Source organism: Anoplophora glabripennis, unplaced genomic scaffold, assembly GCF_000390285.2.
Source record: "Anoplophora glabripennis isolate ALB-LARVAE unplaced genomic scaffold, Agla_2.0 scaffold1, whole genome shotgun sequence".
In the NCBI taxonomy this organism is placed as follows: Eukaryota; Metazoa; Arthropoda; class Insecta; order Coleoptera; family Cerambycidae; genus Anoplophora; species Anoplophora glabripennis.
Genome location: NW_019417028.1, coordinates 835,415 through 856,309, shown reverse-complemented (window position 1 = coordinate 856,309; position 20,895 = coordinate 835,415). Strand labels below are relative to the sequence as shown.

The following is a 20,895-nucleotide window of genomic DNA, read 5'->3' as shown; positions in this document are numbered from 1 at the left end:
ACCATTATGTTTCCACTATTTTGCGATCTTGATTAGTTATCCAAGTCAAGGTTTTAGTGGGATAAAGATCAATAAATAAAAGAACACTATATTTTAAATCATTGCCAACGTTTCGGTGTTATTTTACACCATCCTCAGGGCTCGAAATTTGAAGTGTCTTTTGTCCAACTTAACAGTTTTAAATATTAAGATGATATCTAGATACTTATACTATGAATTATAAATACACATATAAGTATCTAGATATCATCTTCTTAATATTTAGAGCTGTTAAGTTGGACAAAAGAAACTTCAAATTTCGAGCCCTGAGGATGGTGTAAAATAACACCGAAATATAGGTTTCCATTTAAAAAAATTAAGTTGGTATCTGCACAGGAAAAACTGAACACCCTTTATATGCAAATATATTTTCATTTTGTGCAGCTCGGGAAAGTAGCCAGCTTTGTAGAAAAAAAAATTAAGATATCTTTTATTAACCTAGATATTGGACTTCGCGCACTAGGTGGACACGGTGTATAATACAAAAAAAGATACACTAGTACCTTACCATCTTATTCCTTGCTCGTAGAAGTGCATTCTCAGATAAAGCGACGCTCTTATATAGGGTGTCCCAAAAGTAACACAGGAGTTGAATTGTGCGCCATTTTCGTTCCGAAGAGTTGGCAGTATTGTGCAGGATCACATGTTGTAGAAAATACCTTGCAATTAGACTAATTGTAAATGAAGCGCTATATGACAGATGAGCGAGTGAAGATTGTGAAAATTCGTTACAAGTACGAAGAGTGTGTAGCTGATATTGTGCGCAAATTACTGAAATTTTCGGTAGAAGGAACGACCTGAACAACTGTGGAAAGATTAGTTGCCAAATTTAAACAATTGCAGGCAATAAAAAAACAAGCAGGCCTCGTACTGATTGATGGGATGATTGGTCCGTTCTTGTGGCACTCCCTTTATAAATAAAGTTAACTTTAAAATGAAAATTTAAATATGTATCTTTAAATATTACTATACAGGGTGTCCCGGTACTTGATACAAAAAAGTCGCGTACAAATAGATGAGGTCAAAATAATATCAGTTCTTCATATTTTTTTTTTTTTCATACGGGCCTTTGTTAACAAGTTACAGTCCCTCAAAGATGAAAATTAAAAATTTATTTTTATTTACAATCTCTAAACTATTAACTTCAGCATGATGCAAATTTGGTGATCGATAACACATTCGTACAGCTTCATTATGCCCAGAACGCCAGGGACAGACTGTGCCCAATCCAGAATTTTCCCTGAAGGATTTGCCAACGATAATGCCCTCTTCGTTCAACTCGGTAAAATTAACAGTTTAGGAAATATTTGTGATTTTATGCCACACTGCACACCGACTGGCGCCTCCGCCATTAGGCATAGTCCGTCCCTGGCGTTCTAGGCATAATTCAGTTTCACTTGCATCAAAAACAAGCTGTGCGCATGTGTTATCGATCACCAAATTTGCATCATGATGAAGTTAACAGTTTAGACTGTAAATAAAAATAACTTTTTAATTTTCACCTTTGAGGGCCCGTAACTTGTTAACGAAGGCCCGTATGAAAAAAAAAACAAGTATCAAGTACCGGGGCACCCTGTATAATTCTTTAAATATGATAACAGCATCTTGAAAGAAATCAGAATTATTGTTAATTACTTCACACGAACCACTCCAAATATAATTATAGTACATAATACAAAGTGTTATGTACCTACATTTTGATCTATGATTTGGTAATAATCATAAATAAAAATGAAATGAAACTGTTGTAATATTAACTGTGTTACATATTCTTTATTCTGTATGGAATTTTTATTGTGGATCTTCGTTGTGTTTTGCTTTCAATATCCTTAAAAGCTCTTTCAACAAAATTCCCAGGGTACTGATTCTTTATTAGAACATTTTTTATGAATTTCAATTATTAAAAGTTTCATCTTTAAAAGAGATCAATTTGGCTCTATCGTACAAACATTTAACTACGCTTTCTTTATATTATCAACATGATCTGAATTAAAATTTAGATATATGTAAGTGTGAACTGGATTCCTATAAATACATGTTTTTAAAGAATTGCCATTGCCACCAATGGCAATTGGTGTTTTTTTATTTTCATTATGGTTAACAAAATATTATTATGTCACATTTTTTGTTTTAGGCTCACTGCAAAGTAGCCACAGGTGATTCGAACGATGACGATGACAGCCACGTAATTGTAGTTGTAAATACGACTGCAATGAAAATTGCCCGGACAGTAGTAGGTATTATAACAGACTTTGGGATTGGTGCTATCAATGGATTAAGTAGCTATGTGGGCAAGATAGAGGAAATCTTGCACGATATAGAACAGGGTCTAGTCGATCTCCTGTGGAAAGTTATTGCCGAGAAATTGGATGAAATAGAAGACGGTAAGGCGAACATTATAAGTTAGTGGCAATTCGAATTTCAAAATATGTCATTGAGCATACAGAGTACCCAACAGCATTGTATTTAATATATTTTATCCTTAGCTCTTGTATTTTTACTTTATCTTAAACTACTACTACATTAATTTTGCTTTAACTATACAGTTTTCTCAGTATACACCAATTAATGATAAAGTTATGTAAAAAAAAAATAAAAATTCGTTCCTTAAAAACCATTCCTAACTATTTTTTGATTTGCAGGCGCCAATGACGCCTCAAAAGCTGTTATTCAATGCGCAAAGGAACAAGGCGATGATCTGATAGAGGTGCTTTTTAATTTCTTATCCCAGTTGGTAACATGTAAGTCTCAAAATTTAATAATGACCTCCAACACCTACGTACCCATACTTGTTGACATCAAGGATACTAATGACAAAATGAAGGACTTTATTGATCAACTAGACAGCTGTGGAAATGATGAAACTGCTATTCCATGTATTGACGAGGTAATATTTTTGTTGTAGCAAAAATCGAAAAGTGTTACTGAATGCAAAGAGAGTAAATTATATCTTGAAAAAGCAGCTTTGTAATAATTCAAATTGTTCTTGGTAGATCTGATATGTGACAGCTTCTTTTAGTTTAAACTGTTTTATTTTCATTCCTGAATTTGAACATCTATCAACTGTAATTATTATGTAAGTTAGTGGAGATCAGATAATTGGGAAAATAAACAAAACGCTTTACAGATTGCAGTGAACAACAAAACTTAAAAATACAGGTATATCAATTAATGCCTTGGTATTTTTATGAATGATGTAAAAGTAATTTTATCATCTTCTTAGAAACAGAAGATAGTACCAGGTTAGGATTAGACCATTTGCAAACACACATTTATAGTAAATTTGTTTTTTTGCTCGAAAATAATCCTTAAGAGCCCAATTATGTCACTGGTAGCAAAGTATTTATAGAAATTGAAAAAAGCCCATACAAATAGTCAAATTTACTCATATTTTTTGTAGGTTATAACGTAAGGTCTTATTTTTATTATAAGGGGGCTTTTTTCGACATTTTTCCTTCTTGTAAATTTTTTGAAGTTGTAAAATCAGGTACAAAAAAGTATCAGCCAATTCGCTTAAAATGAGGTGTATTCTTGTCATTTTTGTAAAGCAACTGCTTCAGTTACTACACAAAGAAGTAACAATTCGTAGTTCTGAAAGGCCAACCTCATCCTAAGAGTTTAGGAAATACTTTCGTAATTAACTGTTTTTCATTACCATTCTTCTTTTTTAGGTACAGGATGAAATAAAGAAGGAACTAATTGAATTATTAAGCACCGTCGTGTATGATTTGGTGGAAGCATCGAAATTCCAAGAAAATATTGACAAGTTTGTGTCTTCATGTCAGCGAGATACTTCAACTAACTTGATAGACAAGTTCCAAGAAATTATTTCATCTGTAGCGGGGTGTGTCAAACAAAATTATATTAACAGCGTTTAATTATTTTAAAATGCTATGTTGAAGGGCAAAATTATGTTTAACAAAATAAATCAAACTGCATTTCTATTGTTTCACTTTCGTCTTCTTATTAGTTCTGTCACATTTTCTTATACAACGTAACTTATCAAGTCAAGTAAACATCTTATTCAAAATTAATTTTGACCACGGTTAAAAATATAACGGAGTTAGGTTACAACGACATTCAAAGTAAAATTCAATTAAAATGAAATAAACAAAATTATATTCATATAAAGGGACATTTTTTTAAGATTCGTAACATTAAAAGCCTGATTCCTCATACCTTCTTCTTCTTCTTCTTCTTTTTGTGATTGTAAAAGCAAGTTGCTTTGTTCTTTAAACAATGTCCAAAAGCTTCCTTGCTGACACTTTTCTCAACTGCTTGCGTTCCAATAAGGCTTTTCCCAGGAGCTTCATTCTAAGTATTTGTTATGTTCTGGCTCAGTGCATTTGCCCAGAGGCCCCCTGACCACACTGGAAGATCTATTCGGATCCCTTCTTAGCAAGTCCATCCGCTTCTCTCGTCGTTTCCGTCAATGCCTTTGTGTTCTGGCGCCCAACCCATAGTAACTGTATTTGTAGTAGCCAGTACAGTCGCACAAGTTTTGAATTTACCTTGTGTATCTAAATCCTTATTTGCCAAAGAACATGTATGAGTTTATATTGAAATACAGTGGGAAATTGACCCAGACTGTATCCATATTCCTTCATTTGACCACTTTGAAGTCATCCCTAAACCATACCAAGCTACATCTTTCCAAGGTATCGAATTTTTGTTCCCACTTGCTCAGATCCTCTATTCGAATCTCGAATGGCTGGTGGATGTAAAACCTTGCAATCATTTTGTCGAATATCATCCGCAGAGTTGGTTCCCACGTAGATGTTTCCATAATCCTGGAATTGGGAATACATCTCCAGTCGTTATTGTTCCTGAACAGGTATGCTACCAACAATGCTTCTCTTTCCATCAGTATCCTTATACCTAGCAAGCTTCCTAGAAACAGCGCAGTGATTCATAATTTATCAATTAACTTATTATCAGCCTTAAAGTGTTTATAATAGATATCTATATATAAACATTTGTACCTATAATGCGCATTTACTTTGGTAGTTTAGTTTTATTTTATAGTTCCAATAATTGTCAAGTGCAATCGGTTGTTAATGCGTAATGATTTCATTAAAATTATTTTCGGTGTTAAGTACTTTTCTATTATTACAGGTAAGTTCAATCAAAAGGAATCTTACGTACTTTAAATTCTATTGATACCTTATCAATACAGTGTTTTTGTTCTAGGTTCAGTGTGACATTTTATTACATGGCGATACGAACGAAGAAAAAATTATAGATATCGCTGAAATTGCTCTGAAAGCTTTAGAAAAAATCGTAGACACTCTCACAAACGTCTCTTTTACAACCTTGAAAACCCTGGAATCCACTATTAGATCAACTGAAAGGCTGATTTTGAAATTTGCGAAATTCGAAATTGATGAACTATCAGATGAAATATTCCAAAAACTAGACGAGATAAAAAAAGGTTAGATACTTTACTTTAACAGAAAGTCGACACGATTTCATTTAATGTCAAAGGAATAGTATAATTTTTCATAGAAATCAATTGTTTTTACAACCTTTTGTGTACTGAAATTCATTTTCAATTACATAAGGCTCAATTTGATGATATTCTAGCTGTTCAGTATTTACATCAAATTGTTTTCCCTCTACATATATTTAGCATATGCAGAGCCTTCTTTTGTCAAAATTAACGCAATATATTCAAATTCAAATAAATAGGGGTCAATCCAACTTCCTACGATACAGCATTAATATCTTCTAAATCAGTTAAAGTCTCGATACCAAATAAGGTAAATGATTTTTGCTGCTGACGACTGCCTATTAGAAAACGCAATTTTTTATTTTTTAACTTTAAGAAAAATTAAGGATTTTTATTTTACGATATAAATTAACTAATTAAAAACGATTAAACCAAATAATTAAACTTACAGAAGCCAATATTATCGCCGTTGACATCATAGATTGTACAGAAGACCGAGAACAGGATTTGAAGGATATGCTGGCGAATTTCCTAAATAGAACAGGAGATTGTGCCGTGAATAGGGTGAATGAAGTTTTGGATAGCTTGGGAATTGTCGTAATGGATATTCATAACGTAAATGATGAAGTGAAGAACATAACTGTACAATTAGAAAATTGTGAAAATGATTCTAATGCTGTTGCTTGTATTATAGAGGTAATTTTGTTAACATTTGACTGAAAAGTATATCTAGGATATTGAAATCTGCATCAAGGACTACATATATTTTTGTTAGATCCGACACGAATAAAAATAACACACTGTACAGTACGGACTTTTTTTTAGTTTTTGGAATATTTTGATAATAAATTTCTCGACTTTCTCTTTAATTTTTTTATATTACTATGAGATAAAGCGAAAAGAATTTTCATTTCGATTTACAATCTTGTAGATACGGCCTTATCTCAGCACTTACAATAAATTAAACAACACTATTATATGAATTATGAAAACAATCGATTATATAAAAGAGTCATAACTTTGTTATTGATAATAATAATGAATGCAGTTAGCGAATATATTATTTTTAAAAGTAAATACAGTAAACGCAAATTGGAAAGCTTATGATATTTAGGTGGCAACTAACGGTTTACAATTCGACACTCCAAATTGAAATTCATTTAATGTTAAATAACAAAGCTTCATATTTTCAGCAGTATCCCAAACATAATACAGTTTTTGCGTGCATTTCTCATGTAATCCATTGAAATTATAAATATAACTTCAATAGTTATTTCCAATTACATATAAAATCAGATAATAATATCGGAACTGCGGACTACTAAAATTAATTATGGGTTTTGTACGCAAAACAATGAAAAGCTGATATAAATAATGATTTCAATTTGGACAAACTGCGCACGTAACTTTACAAAGATTAACAAGGGTTTTAATGTTTTATCTGTTGTTGTTCTACATAAAACTAACTGTAATTTTAGGTCATAAAAATTATCCAAAAGGAAGCTACCGAGGTACCTGCTAAACTGAGGGAAGACGTCGACGAGGCCGAAAAAAAAGTGAACGAATTAATTGACTATTTATTTGAATGCGAACACGACAATATTAATGAGCTGGAAATGGTGGTTCAAGAAATATACAATGGAATAGTGGAATGTGTTCAAGGGAAAATATTAACTCCAGATGTTATTTTGTTAAATTAAGATGTAAATCGAACCCATGATTTGTATGTATATAAATACATTAGCGAGATTAATTAGTGATGACTGATGATCCTGAAATATGTAATATAAAGAAACTACGAATGGGATAATTTTTACTACTACAATTAAAAAAAAAGATGGAGTTATTTCCTAAATGTGCATTAAGTAATAACGTTTAGAGTTTTCGAGTTTATGTCAATATTCCTTAATTAATCGGTATTTTTGTACAGTTGGAGAATTGATAATTTTTTTCTCGGAAATGGTTAAGTTTAGGACCCATGTCATATAACGTTTTTTGTTTATTTTAATGTATTCTATCGTCTGTTAAAATTAAGACAGTCAAACTTCTAACACCCTATAGAGGCCTTTTGGATGTATTGCTGAACGAATTACGATGTTCCAGTAAGCAACCCATAGCCTGCTGCTACTTTCTGAAGGGGAGATTTTTGGGTAAAATCACTTTAAGGATAGTTTATTAAAAATTTTGCACCTATATCACCATAATTTAAAACTCCTATGTCTCAAATTTTGTCAACTTATAATGCAGGCTATTTTTCTATACAAACAGAATTTAAACGTTTTTGTTTCTGTTTAAAAGGCAATTTGACACTGCTGATTACAATTGACAATTAGCATAGTCTGCTTATGGATTTAAAATTGCGCGGAAATATGAATTCCGCCAAAATTATCAACATAATTTTGTATGCAGACTCTACTGCTCGTCAATCATAATCAGCAGGACCAGCAACTGGATAATTTTTCATTTTTAGGCATTTCCAATGTCTTCTAGATTTCTAACTGCAACGGAAATTTCATACATTTAAAACTTATACAAAGAAATCATTCTGTATTATAAATCAGTTAAATTTGAGACAAGAATTTTAGTGAGTAACTCCTGGTTCTTAGTGGGCTATAGCTATATATGTGGAAGTATAATTTTTTCATGGCTTAATCGATGCAAAAGTTTTTTTTTCTCTTATACCCGATATTTGTTATTTTCACCTTTAGAAGCGAAAATGAATAGGTGAAGTCTAATAAAAAATCTATACTCCGCGGTCGAAATTATAAAGAGTGATTCAGACAATATAAAAACACTATTACCGTAATGCGTATAAAATATAAAATGATTTTTATATGGTTCAATATTATTTATCTTTGTGCCGCTCGCTACGCACATCGATAGAATATATAATCGTCTATAGACTGAGTTACACTGAACGTCGATCTATATTCTATCTCTATCTTTTGCACTTGGTAGGGAATAAGGGAATAGTTTTTTAGTTGAGTGTAAACGGACTTGATTTACGAGTCCTCAGAAACGTCATAGCATAAGCGTAGACGAGGTGTCTAATTCCATGGCTATAATAAATTTATAAATTAAAAAAACACAACTGGGACGTTTTAAAATGTTGTAATAATTAAAATGGATCAAGTGAGGTTATAGCAAACTGTAAAAAATATTAGATGTTATGTTTTATTATCTATATTTAATATTTTCTATATCTTGCTTTTTACGCAGACACGCACGCCAATGGATTTTCGTTCCCGGCACGCTTCATCCCCCTTACTAGTCCAAAAGCTAGCGATTAGTCACTCTCTATAATTTTGGCCTCGGAGTATAACTAAATTTACACAAACTTATCATTTAAATGTATTCCAATGGAATATTTTTTGTAAATCTCTAAAATAAAATAAAAATGTCAAATAACATAGTTGCCAGCGATGTTTTTTCTAAAAACTGTATTTCTTACATGTTCTTACATCTTTTAAAATGTTATCAATCAGACAATAATGGATAAAAAGAAAATAGTTTATGCTTTTTGTTAAAGCCAAATATTCATAGTATTTCCGACTGTATCGTAAACTAAGTCTGCCACTTCAATTTTGGTATTTTGTGTATTAGTTTATTTTAACAATTCCTTTAATAGCTGCAGCACTGTTGATTTACTTTTGTGGTATCCAGAATGAATAATGCGTAGCATTCCTGGTTAACATACTTGATGTTTATTCACTCGGAGTATGCAATACAATTCCACAATATCCACCGTGAAAATTACTGCGTTTTATAAACGTGTTACTAATGAAACTAGATACGGTTATTCAAAATAAAGTAATGAAGTTAAAGTAGTTCAAAGAGTTTTCCAAAATGCCCGAAAAGACAAGGAAGTCCTAAGCGTCATGTTGGAAGCAATTTGAGTCCTCCAGCAAAAAAAAAGACGGAAAAGAATGAGGGTACGTTCTTCTTCTTTCAATTGGTACTAATTTTAAAGGATTATGACTTAGAGGTTACAAGAAGGCTGTTATTAAGATTCTTTGGAATACAGTTACAGAATTGTTACGTATTAAGAAATGTTGTGAAATTAAACAAGCCTGTGATCTAAGATGTCACGTATTTCAAAAAATTAATCACGAATTATTACGCGAAACATAGGCCGACCCTGTATCACCCCCACTTAATCAACTGATCAACTGCTTGCAACGAACGGTCAAGCTCGGTGTGATTACTGGAAGAGCACGTGCGTGGATGTGTCTTGCTTGCTCTCCTGAACTGTAGATTGAGTTAAGTTGTTTTATTTCATAATGCCTTATTCAAGTTAAAATTTAGCGGGTATGGTATTAATATACAAGTAGTGAGGATATGAAGAAAGACCACAACTTATCTTCACTAGGGTGGAAGACATTTTACAACCAATTTTTTTTATTTTAACTTACCCCTCCATTACCCCTTTGAATCAACGCACTTATTTCAGAAACAACCTGTACAGCTTGCGACATTTTTCACGGGGCACCCCTTACAAAGATGAAAAATAATAATTGAAAGACTTTTAATACAAACGATAATACAATCTCACATAAATTTTAATGCCTGACTTCTGCATTTGAACAAGCCCTCATTATTTAAATATTCAGTATCATAAATCTCGCCGCATTTTTCTTCGGATTTCATTCGAAGCGGTCCCATCCGTAATTAGCGCCATGAAAACATTTCACAGTCATCCCAGACGGCCCATTTGACACCATCCGGAGCGCCGTACGCCTTCCATTTGATAAATCTTTATGTAAATGTTACACAATTTGAAACATTTGAACAGCAATTTGTTTCGGACAATGTAAATATTTCAGGGCGTGGAGGAGCGGGCGGGATGGTTTATTTGCTCGTCGTTTTGACGCGACCGGGCTTTGGGAGAATCGCAGATTTCAGTGTGGGTCTGTTTGCATGCGGCCCGGGACGGAAAATATCGTGTAATCGACCACTAATTGCGTAATGGGGACGCCTCGGTAAACATTCCCGAAATTTAGGCCTTTTATTTGTCCAAGTGATTTAAGGGACGTTGCCGGAAGGCCCTGTTTAAAAGTCGCTTCTGGTTCGGGTGGAGGCTGTATATTTTTCTGAAAGGAGATATATTTGCCGCCTCTTCCGATTTATTGCTCCAAATAAAATTTATAGTAATTGGACTGTAGTTTAGAATTTAAATATTTATTGCCACATCTTCAATTTACGGTGACCGTTTCATCGTCCGAAAATCACCCATGTTTCCAAAAATTTCACCAATTTTTCTAAAATATCACCACAAAACAATGAGTCCATAGACAAACCATCGCAGATAACTTACTACCCAGATCGGAGGATGCAAAGCGGGAAACCACTTTTTCAGCCAGGTTTCGAAAATTTCCGGATTTTCCCTTCGCAGAGACACAATTGCTGTCAAAATGTACCAAACGATACTGATGCGCAGCGACATAGCGCTACGCCGCCTTGACGGCGTAGGGAGATACGATTTTCACCACACTTTTGAAATATTCTCGCCAAACCGCTAAGATGCCATTTATGACTGTCTTCAAAAGTCGCCAACGTATCGGGCTACAACAACGATGCATGTTCATCATTGCACAGAAGCCTCCAACAGCGCAGAAGGGCATCAAAATTTTCACCATACTTTCCAAAAAATAGTGAAATTTAGGAAGCTCCAGAAACCTCAAACTCGCACCCCAAAGCGACTTCAGGAGAAGTACTAACCACAATCATTTTCAGCATCCCCACTCTCTCAGTAGTGAGAAAAATTCTTTAAGACCCTTTAATGAGATCACAATCGAATGTTTTTCCAATCACTGACCACTTGAATCAGTTTGAAATCTCGAAAACCGCTTTCCAGTGGAATGCCTTGATGTTAGGGTCAAAACACGAATTGACCCGGGAATTTTGACAAAATTCGGATTTTTCACCTTTTAGATGAAAAGTTATATATGCTTGATATGTGCTTTTTGTTTTTAGGGGATGAAAACCACCCCTGCTAAAAAACTGAATAAATATAAAAATAGACTGAAATCATATCTTAATATGTATGGAATAAGTATTATTTTATATTGTGAGTTATAATTTACGTTATTTTTATAAAGTTTCAGCCCTTAAAAACCACCCTTAATGATAAAAATATAAAATTAATAGTTTCTTCGACCTTAAAATATTTTTATAGCTCATGTATTATAGATAGAAATCTTTTCAATAGTTTATGGTGTTATAAATAATTTATTACAATATTTCAACCCTTAAAAAACTACCCCTAATAACAAAACATTAAAAAAACAGGATAAATGAAATTCTTTTACCTGTTTATAATACAATTTATAATTTATCGCATTGTTTTAAACCCTTAAAAACCACCCCCAACGACAAAATGTAATAATCCAATAAACAATGCAAAATATTTTTTTCGTAATCTTTCTTTCTTGGGATTTACTTTAATTTATGCAATATTCAAAATAATTATTCAATAAGTCATAGTTTAAAATTTTTCTATGCCTATGAATGCTCCAAAATTGTGGATAACCAAAATATTGATATGCTCCTAAAATTGAAGCAGTAAGGTAACGATAACTTCCTTAATTTTAAAGCTATTAAGACGATTCAAAAACGATTTTACGGAAAATTTCGACAACTAAAAGTACTGTAAAATTGAATATTTTTTAAAGCGTTATTTTTTAGGGTAAAACATGACCTTCGCCCTCAACTGCAAACTTCTATCTACCAGCGACATCTCTGTTAATTTTTATCCTACACAAATAAAAAAAAAATATTCTGTGAACAAACTCTAAATTCTTGAATATTTCTCGTTACTTTTTTATTTTTAAAGTTATTTTCAAAAATATGTTATTTTTTTTGGAATAATTTTTTTTCAATCTAAACGTAATATTTTCAAAAATATGCGTTCTAAACCGCTTAAACTTATGTATATTGTTAGCACAAAAAAATGTAAATTGTAGGATTACCTTTAATTTTAAATTTCGTGAAAAAATCATCAGTTTTTGTACCGAATTTTTTTTCCTAAAAAGCGAATTAACAATTTATATTCACCATAATTCAAAAACCCTTTCAGGGATTTAACTAATTTTTGTTGTAGAAGTGTACACCTATTAAAGGTCATTAAAACTACTTGGTGTTTATTTCGAACTGACGCCAGGGGCGGCCTAGGCCAACTTGTCCTCAAGGTTATGTCTTCATAACTTTTGCATGTCCTAGTTTTATGTAATTTGATTACGTTTTCCTGAATCTGCAACCGATTTTTGACAAAAAATGTGCCCTTGTTTCATAGCTCAAAAATGAACAGTTTTCGAGTAAATTGAGTCTAAAATATCGACTGCATTAGTTCGTAGAAAAATCCATGTATAGATTTTATTTCTTGTTATCTAGTAGGTTATATTATATTATAATAAAAAAGTTGTTTACTGTTGAGGTATAGTTTCCCATGTAGCTCAATGAATATGAAGAAACTAAGTTTTCTAAAGTTTTCTATGAATTATTTAATATTTGGTTACGTATAGGGGCACTAAAAATTAAATTGAAAATTATGTAATAGAAACAAAATTATGTTAGCAAAATGAAAATATTAAAAATATAAATAGAAAACAATTATTTCAATAAATACGCGAAATGCTGCCCATTTACTTCAATGCATGCCCGACATAGTTTGACCAATAAATTGTAAACCCTTCGCAAATCAACGGTTGCTTGATTTTGCTCGGCTACATTAATTTTTTGAAGTAAATCGTCTCTCGTGCTACTGGGTTTGGCATACACCAGTTGCTTCATATGACCCCAGTAAAAAAAATCAAGCGGGCTGAGGTCAGGGAACCTGGGAGGCCACATAATAAGACCATTTTTCCCAATCCAGATTTCTGGAAAATGTAAATATTATCGGTAGTACATTTGATATCACAAAGTTAAGAGAACACCATCAACAATACTTTCTAAAAAATCCGTGTATCTCTCTGAATTCAAATTTTTGTCATTATCGATATTTTCTAACAACCACCTGCAAAATTGTATCCTTTTTGTTTCGGAATCACCAGGATGCAAAGTTTGTACTTTATGTAGGTGGTATGGGAGCAGTTCTTCTCGGTTTAAAATTCTCCAGACGCTGCTTCGTGGAATACTTACCTGTGCTGATATTCTTCGGACACTGGTGGAAGGGTCATCAACAACAGCAGATATTACATTTTCTTCTAAAATGTTTGCATCTTCCACATTATCTCTTATTCCGGTATTTCCAATTTTAACACACCCGGTCTCACGGACTCTTTGGAAAACTCGTTGCAAAACGTGCTGTGAAGGTTGACTTCTGTTTGGAAACCTGCGTAGATACTCTTGCGAGGCCAGCAATGAATTTCCATCACAGAAACCGTAGACAAATATCATATCGGCATATTCGTTGCTGGAAAATTGTATATCTACTTAATATCTTGTTTTGTAAACTTAATTTCTGGTAACTTCGAGTATTGTAATTAATTTTTACATGTACGCTTGTAAACAACTTTGTTTTTTATCATGACAGGTACCTACTAGATAACAACGAATAAAATCTTTACATGCATTTTTCCACGAATTAATGCAGGCGATAGTTTAGACCCAATTTACTCGAAAACGGTTCATGCTATGAAACAAGGGCACATTTTTTATTCAGAATTGATTGCAGATTCAGAAAAAATTAATAAAGGCTTCCAAGCGCACCCTGTGTCAACGTAATTGGGACGAAATACGTCGCATAAACATATATAGGCCTAAAAAATGAATTATTAAAAAGTCGGACGACCTCTCCCCCGCTACTAAGAAATGTTTACATTTCCTCCTACAGCGGAATTTTATATTTATTCCCTGTGTATCCTTCCTCTTTATTTTTCAGACGGAATAATCTGTTTCTTCGCTCCCAGTGCCTCCAACGGATATGCCTTTTCAGGAACGTGATCAGTTATCTCTTACCGTTAATCTTTCCAACAACAATTTATCAGGATTATTCTACTGACAGAAGTTATGGATCCGTCCTTCAAGTGAAAGATAGGGAAGGAACGGGAATTATGTTATTCCACAGCGGAGCGCTGCCACCGTCTCGATATCGCTCGACGGTCGAGTGTATGTAATCGAGAATTGAAAATCAATTAGGGAAGTTCAAGTTCGACCAACCAATTGCGGCACGGCGAAGTTTTAATTGACGAATTGAAACAAACACTTATTGTAGTAGAACGGAATAATAACGCGAAATGTTCGAGTTAATATTGCGGTGTAGCTGTTTTGGCGGAATTTAATAGGGTTTCGGAACTTAATGGAAAATGGGTTACTTTAATTAGATCGACCAAATTCGGGCTGGTACATTAATTAGAAGCTTAAAGCAATATTAATGTTTAGCCTTATTTCGATTATAATGGTACCGAAAGGAAACAAAAAAGATATTGTATATCGACAAATTTATTACGTTTAAGAAGAAAGAAGCTTCAGATTTTTTTTATCAAAAAGCGTCTCAAACAATTTTTATTAATGAAATCAATTTACATAGAAAAGTATAGTAGAAAATAACTACTAAATATGACAGTACAAGATGTAAAACGCAAAGCCTTTGTGATGTCGAACATGTTCTGCTTTGCATGTTAATAAATCCAAAGAAACTCTATATACAGGGTGTTTCTTAATAATGTGCTAATATTTAAGGAGGTTATTGTTGGGTCCATTTTAAGAAAAAACTTCATATGAACATATGTCCTAAAAGTCTTAACTTTTGAACTACAGGGTGCTAAAGTTTTATGAAAAAAACTTTTTTTTTATAACTTTGGTATTACCTACCCTAGATATTTTTTCAAATTTGGTACACGCCTTCTATTCATCGAGATGCATTTTCTGATGTACAAACAATTTTATTATTTTAGTCAGTGGCGTCTGTACAGGTTTTGTATCGAATATTTTTGAAGAAAAATATATTACGCCACTACTTTTTCTTTCAGTAAAGACTACCTCAAAACAGATTCGCCCTGGTCTAATAGAGATTGACTCCTTTGCAGATGTTTCTAATTTTACATTATGCCGAAGGTAGGTATATTTAATATTTTCACAAAGTTTTGTATGTCTCAAAAATCCTTGAACATTGCTTCTTAGTCCGGTTATTATTTCCTGGATGAATTAACATTTTAAGCAAAAATCATTATACAGGGTGATGTCACCGCCGTTCTTAGTGGAGAAAATTCGAAATATTGAGAATTATTCAATTTTCGTAGCTGAAAACATACATAGGTATTGAATTTTCGAAACCGAGAGAGTTGCACTAAACCAAAATCGGACAGGACATAGCCAATACAATGCCAAACATCGCATTAATGTTAAAAATATTGTCACCGCCATTCTTGGTGGTGAAAATTAATTAACTAAACAAAATATGAAAAACTCGTGTCAATTATTATAAAACATAGTCAAAACGTTAACAATATTAAAAATACTAAATTGTAATAACCTAACATTCAAAAACAATTATTATCCTTATCCTATTATCCTTATTGTTTTTATTAACAAATAAATAATACTTGCTAATATTTGAAATAAAAAATATATATCTTATTCATGAATGAACCACCCTGTAGTTTTCGTAGAGGTATATCGAGAAGTACAGCCATCCAGCCACTTTAAAGAAAAATATATTTCATTGAGCATGATGATTGCCCCACTGGGATCCTTTGCGACCTTGATTGTGTCTATCATCAAAGATTGATTTCTAACATGTTTTCTTATGACATAAACGGTTTGGCTTTGAATTGGGTACAAAATTTTCTTGACAATCGGTCTCAATATGTTGTTATAAAACTAGTTTTCCTGTGCACTACCCTGAACAGATTGGTGAACCGCAAGGTTCAATTCTAGGCCCAGTGCTTTTCTTACTTTATATTAACGATTTCCACTATAGATTTTACTATCCATGCTGATGACGCCTTAATTAGTTCGAACTCTAATGATAGGAGGGATTGAGAAACAAATTTTATTTTATTGGCTGTCTGAAAAGCATTTATATTCTAGTACTAATAAAAAAACTTTAGATTTCGTAGTTCACAAAAGAATATATTAATTTTTTAGTGCTGCTGGCGGAAAAGTGAAATTTTAGGGTCCTCATAACGACAAATTTGATTTGACTTATTCCAACTTATTTATTTCGTAATTTGAGGTCTGTTTTAAATATTGATCTACTTCGCTGTTTATACTAAGTACATATTAAATCTCGTCTCTGGTTTCTGGTCTCTGTTTCTGGAGAAATTCTACAATTTCTGCTCAGTTTGTTAAGATGACAGGAATTCCTAGTCGTTATTCATGTAAAGAAATTCTTGAAAGTTTAAGAATTTCAACTTTGCCGTATCTGTCTATATGTGAAATGTACTTGTATGTACATATTTAACAATAAAATACATTTTTTGTAACCAGTTCATGTCACAGGTACAGTACTGGACAAAGTATGGGCATTCATGTCCCATTTGCTTCAATAAAAATAACTGCTAACTCTCCAGATTTTTTATATTTTTCCATTTGTATGTTTTCAACCCAGCGCTCGAAGAATAACGAAGTACTAGAAACATTATTCGTCACACATTTTCATTTTCATTCGGCTAGACAGGTCGGCCTTCAATTCCAAACTCTGATAAATTGAAATATCCTAACATCGCTGTTATGCAGATTTTTCCATTACGTTTCGCGCAGTTCAGAGGTAGTTTGAAACTTGCGACATGGTGAGGAATGAAAATACGCAGCATTAGGTGTTTTTTTCACGAAATATTTCTTTTTACAGTTACATTTACTGTTGCTACATGCAGGCTGTCCCAATACTCCACGTACATAGTGTAACCTGAGGGGTTATTTCTTTATTTATCTATCTACCGTTCTGACTAGTATCGTAGTGATATTAGATTGCAAAAGAGTTTATCATTTACTTCTTTAGGAGTTTATAATTATCATCTACTTTAATTAATACGTGGGAACTTAGAAATGTTGTACGTTCAGAGAATGAATTCCAAACACTTACCGTACGTCGCTCATGTAGAATGTAATTCAGTGGTTGGTTGGAAGAACAAGAAAACACCAGACCTTTCCAGGAAGGGTTTAATAACTATTAAAAAAACACGAACAAAATACAAAATAACGAAGACACAGCGGATTCGAACAAACATTATTGATTCACTTACACGGGAAAACGCAATCCGATATTCAGGGAACCCAACGTGAATTCATAGCAAAAATTTGGAAAAACTTTGTCCGTTATTAAATTAACCCGAGACTAAAACCTACCCTTTTTTCGGAGATCTCTCCTGAATTCGACACCTCGCTTCGACACGCCCATTTATTGGGTCCAGAAGTTTTTGTTCTTATTGGTGGGCTCTCTGAATATCGGGAGTTGAAATGGCTTGACTATACCATGTTAGTACCTAATTGATTGAATTTACAATTATATGGATAATTTCGAGACTAAACTGAACTTACAAGTAACCCTACACCTTCCTCTTTTGACTCCGAATAGCAACACGGAACGGATTAGTCAATCTCATTTAATCTATAGATTTGTAAAAACAGCACGTGTTTCGAAGAATTTTCGAATACTAGACCGCTACCAACCAATTTTCGGTGCAGACCTGATTTAAATGTCAATAAAAAGTTGATTTATTTGATTAGAATGAAGAAAATGAATGCCCTACGGAGATATGAATCTTTCAACAAATCAATTAAAATAGATGAGCAGATTTACATTCGTTCATTTTCTTCTTCTAAAACTGTACTTGCGACGTCTTGTTATTAAATTAGGATAAGGATTAAATTTATTCCCGACACTCTACTTCCATCATAACTCCTGCACCGAGCCTGATAATATCGCTCCCGTTCATATTTATCTAGACTAGGCTTCCACATATTTCAATATAAATGTCGCCAGGCGCATCCATCAGCACTCTAAGCTCGTCCTAAGTTCTCCAAAGTTATTACAACTGGGAAGGTGTCTGAGTTTTGACTAAAAGGTGCCTAAAAGTTATCCATTAGAACGTTCCAAACCTGTCGTAAGCTTCGTTGGAATTAATTCATATTTAAGTCGCCGCGATATATTATGCGTCATTCCCAGCACGTGAGTTAATTCAAATTAAATTTTTAACTTTAATAATTATTTTTAAATTGTGTATTTCTTGCCACAGCGTTGACTCACTCTGCACAATAACATGCACATAATATCTGCTTCCGATCTGAAGTTTCCCATCGATCAATTTATTCGATACGTATCCTGTCGGCATGCACATATTAATTAATATTCTTTTTTCAAAATCTTCCAATTCTGACATAAATACATCTAATATACATGCTAAAAACTAAAATTACTAAATCATTGCTGATCAAATATATAGATTTAGGATTGTAATTCCGATAAGAATTAATTTTCAAGTAATGCGTGCAGCAGGAAATATTAAAGTATTTTTAGAATATTTAAACAAATCTGTTATTCTGCTGTTGTTCCTAGTCTCTGTTCATATATAATCGTTCTACATGTTGACGTTAATTCACCTTATTATTTATTGGTGCAACTATTAGCATTCACATATAGCGCTATTACATTGACGTCCATAAATTACGTCGCATGTCACCGCGAATTAAAAACACTCACTGACCGGCACAGTATCGTTTAACCTGTTCGAAATGTTCCACATGATAAATCAATGTATCGCTTTATGTTCTCGCCTTCATCACTCACTCGAATATTTCAATATCGTTGTTTTACATTTAGCACATCCAAATGTCGAATTCGTATAGAGAGTAATATAACCCAGCAGCTGAAGGGTTGACTAAAAAAGTATCACTTACAAAGTCTGCAATATAGAATAGGAAGACGAATGATAAAGTCCTTTCAATTTAGTGATGGGTACTTGATGGAGATTGATGGTTTGACTTGACTTGAAATTAAGTTAAGTTCAAGTCAAATACCTAACAAAGATCGAATATCATTTTAGGTAAAACATCAAGCACTAAAGTTAAATATTTTAAGGCCAACCCTGTAATATACCAAGTTCTTAAAATTTTGAAAGTCTGCTTCAGTTACCAAAGTTTTTAAAGTCAACAACTCGGCTGCCAAGATTTAAATAGTTTTTAGGACAATACCCCAGTGGTATCAAGCTTCAAATTTTTACAGCTAACATACAACTGTTAAAGTTGTTGAAACTGATACCGCAGTATTTTTAATGTTAATACGTAAACTAGTAGAATTTAAATTTTTAAGGCCAACATCGCAGTGTATCAAGTTTTAAACATGAATACCTCAACTGCAAGAGTTTAAGTTTTTAATAGCCAACACTACAGTGTACCTGCTAACTTCCAGTTTTAAGGTCAAGACCGCGATGTACTTATTTTTTGTTAAGTATGTGTTTTTAAGTATTACAAATTCTAAACAGGCCACACCTGTTTCAGTTTTTAATACCAACACCGCAGTTTATAATTTTTATGGACGTTATATCAATTGTTAAAGAATTCGTTTTTAAGGTCAACACCGCAGAATATCAGTTTAAAATTATAAAATTTATCATCTCAACTGAGGAGACTTACGTTTTTAAGGTTAACATTAATGCACCAAGTTTAAAATATTTAAGGTCAATCACTCGAGTCAAAAATTTTAAAAACAACACCCCAACGTATCAGATTTTTCATTTTTAAGGCCAACACCCCAACTGCCAAAGTTTAACATTTGATTTAACTTATTAAGAACAATTCCGTTGTATATCAACGTATATTTAAGGCCAACACTAAGTCTTTTGAAGTTATCATATTACGTGTAATAGTAGTCGTATCAAGTTTTTAAGGTCAATACCTTGGCAAGCTAAAGTTTGCGTTTTTAAGGCTAACATCGCAGTGATCCAAAATTTTTTAGACTAACATCTCGGCTGCTATAACGCTAATAAATTTTAAAGCCAATACTCTAGTATAGGTTTCAAGCTTTTAAAGTCAACACCTCGACTGTTAAACTTAAACATTTTAATGGGCAAGCCATGGTGTACAAAGCTAAAATATTTAAGCTTAATACCCAACTGCCAAAGTTTATTTAAGTTTAGATTTTTTAAGGCCAATACTGTATTTTATCAAGTTTTGGATATTTGAAGTTAACGTTAAGTTAAATTACGTAATAGAAGTCGTATATCGAATCAAATGAAGTTAATTTATTTTTACTCTATCCAACAGTAGTTTTTGTATAAGCTGGAAAATTATTCATTTTATTTTAACCCCTTTCTATAGACGCATTTAAAAACGTTGGTCGAGGAAGTCAATTTTAATACAACAGGGAAATAATATGAGACAATAAAGAGTATTTTATTTGCGTGCAATTAATAGAAGTTAATTGTTTGGAAATGAAATGTGAGTCATAACCATGTAAATTATTAACAGTA

The 20,895-nt window shown here is 32.8% G+C and overlaps 2 protein-coding genes across 2 annotated transcripts in view; one reads left to right on the top strand and one right to left on the bottom strand.

The window, feature by feature from the left end:
• The window catches only part of LOC108911720 (chondroitin sulfate N-acetylgalactosaminyltransferase 2), a 218,456-nt gene that overhangs the window by 62,345 nt on the left and 135,216 nt on the right, over positions 1–20,895 (bottom strand). The window lies entirely within an intron of this gene.
• LOC108912357 lies at positions 5,019–7,290 on the top strand. Its single transcript, XM_018717595.1, has 4 exons — positions 5,019–5,154; positions 5,230–5,470; positions 5,940–6,184; positions 6,967–7,290. The coding sequence occupies exons 1-4, from the start codon at positions 5,104–5,106 to the stop codon at positions 7,186–7,188; spliced, it is 759 nt and encodes a 252-aa protein (XP_018573111.1). The 5' UTR covers positions 5,019–5,103; the 3' UTR covers positions 7,189–7,290.

Coding starts and splice junctions, on each gene's coding strand:
- LOC108912357 (XM_018717595.1), top strand. CDS start 5,104: ATGATTTCATTAAAATTATTTTCGGTGTTAAGTACTTTTCTATTATTA. Junction 5,155..5,229: donor GTACTTTTCTATTATTACAG/GTAAGTTCAATC, acceptor TTTTTGTTCTAG/GTTCAGTGTGACATTTTATT. Junction 5,471..5,939: donor ACTAGACGAGATAAAAAAAG/GTTAGATACTTT, acceptor TTAAACTTACAG/AAGCCAATATTATCGCCGTT.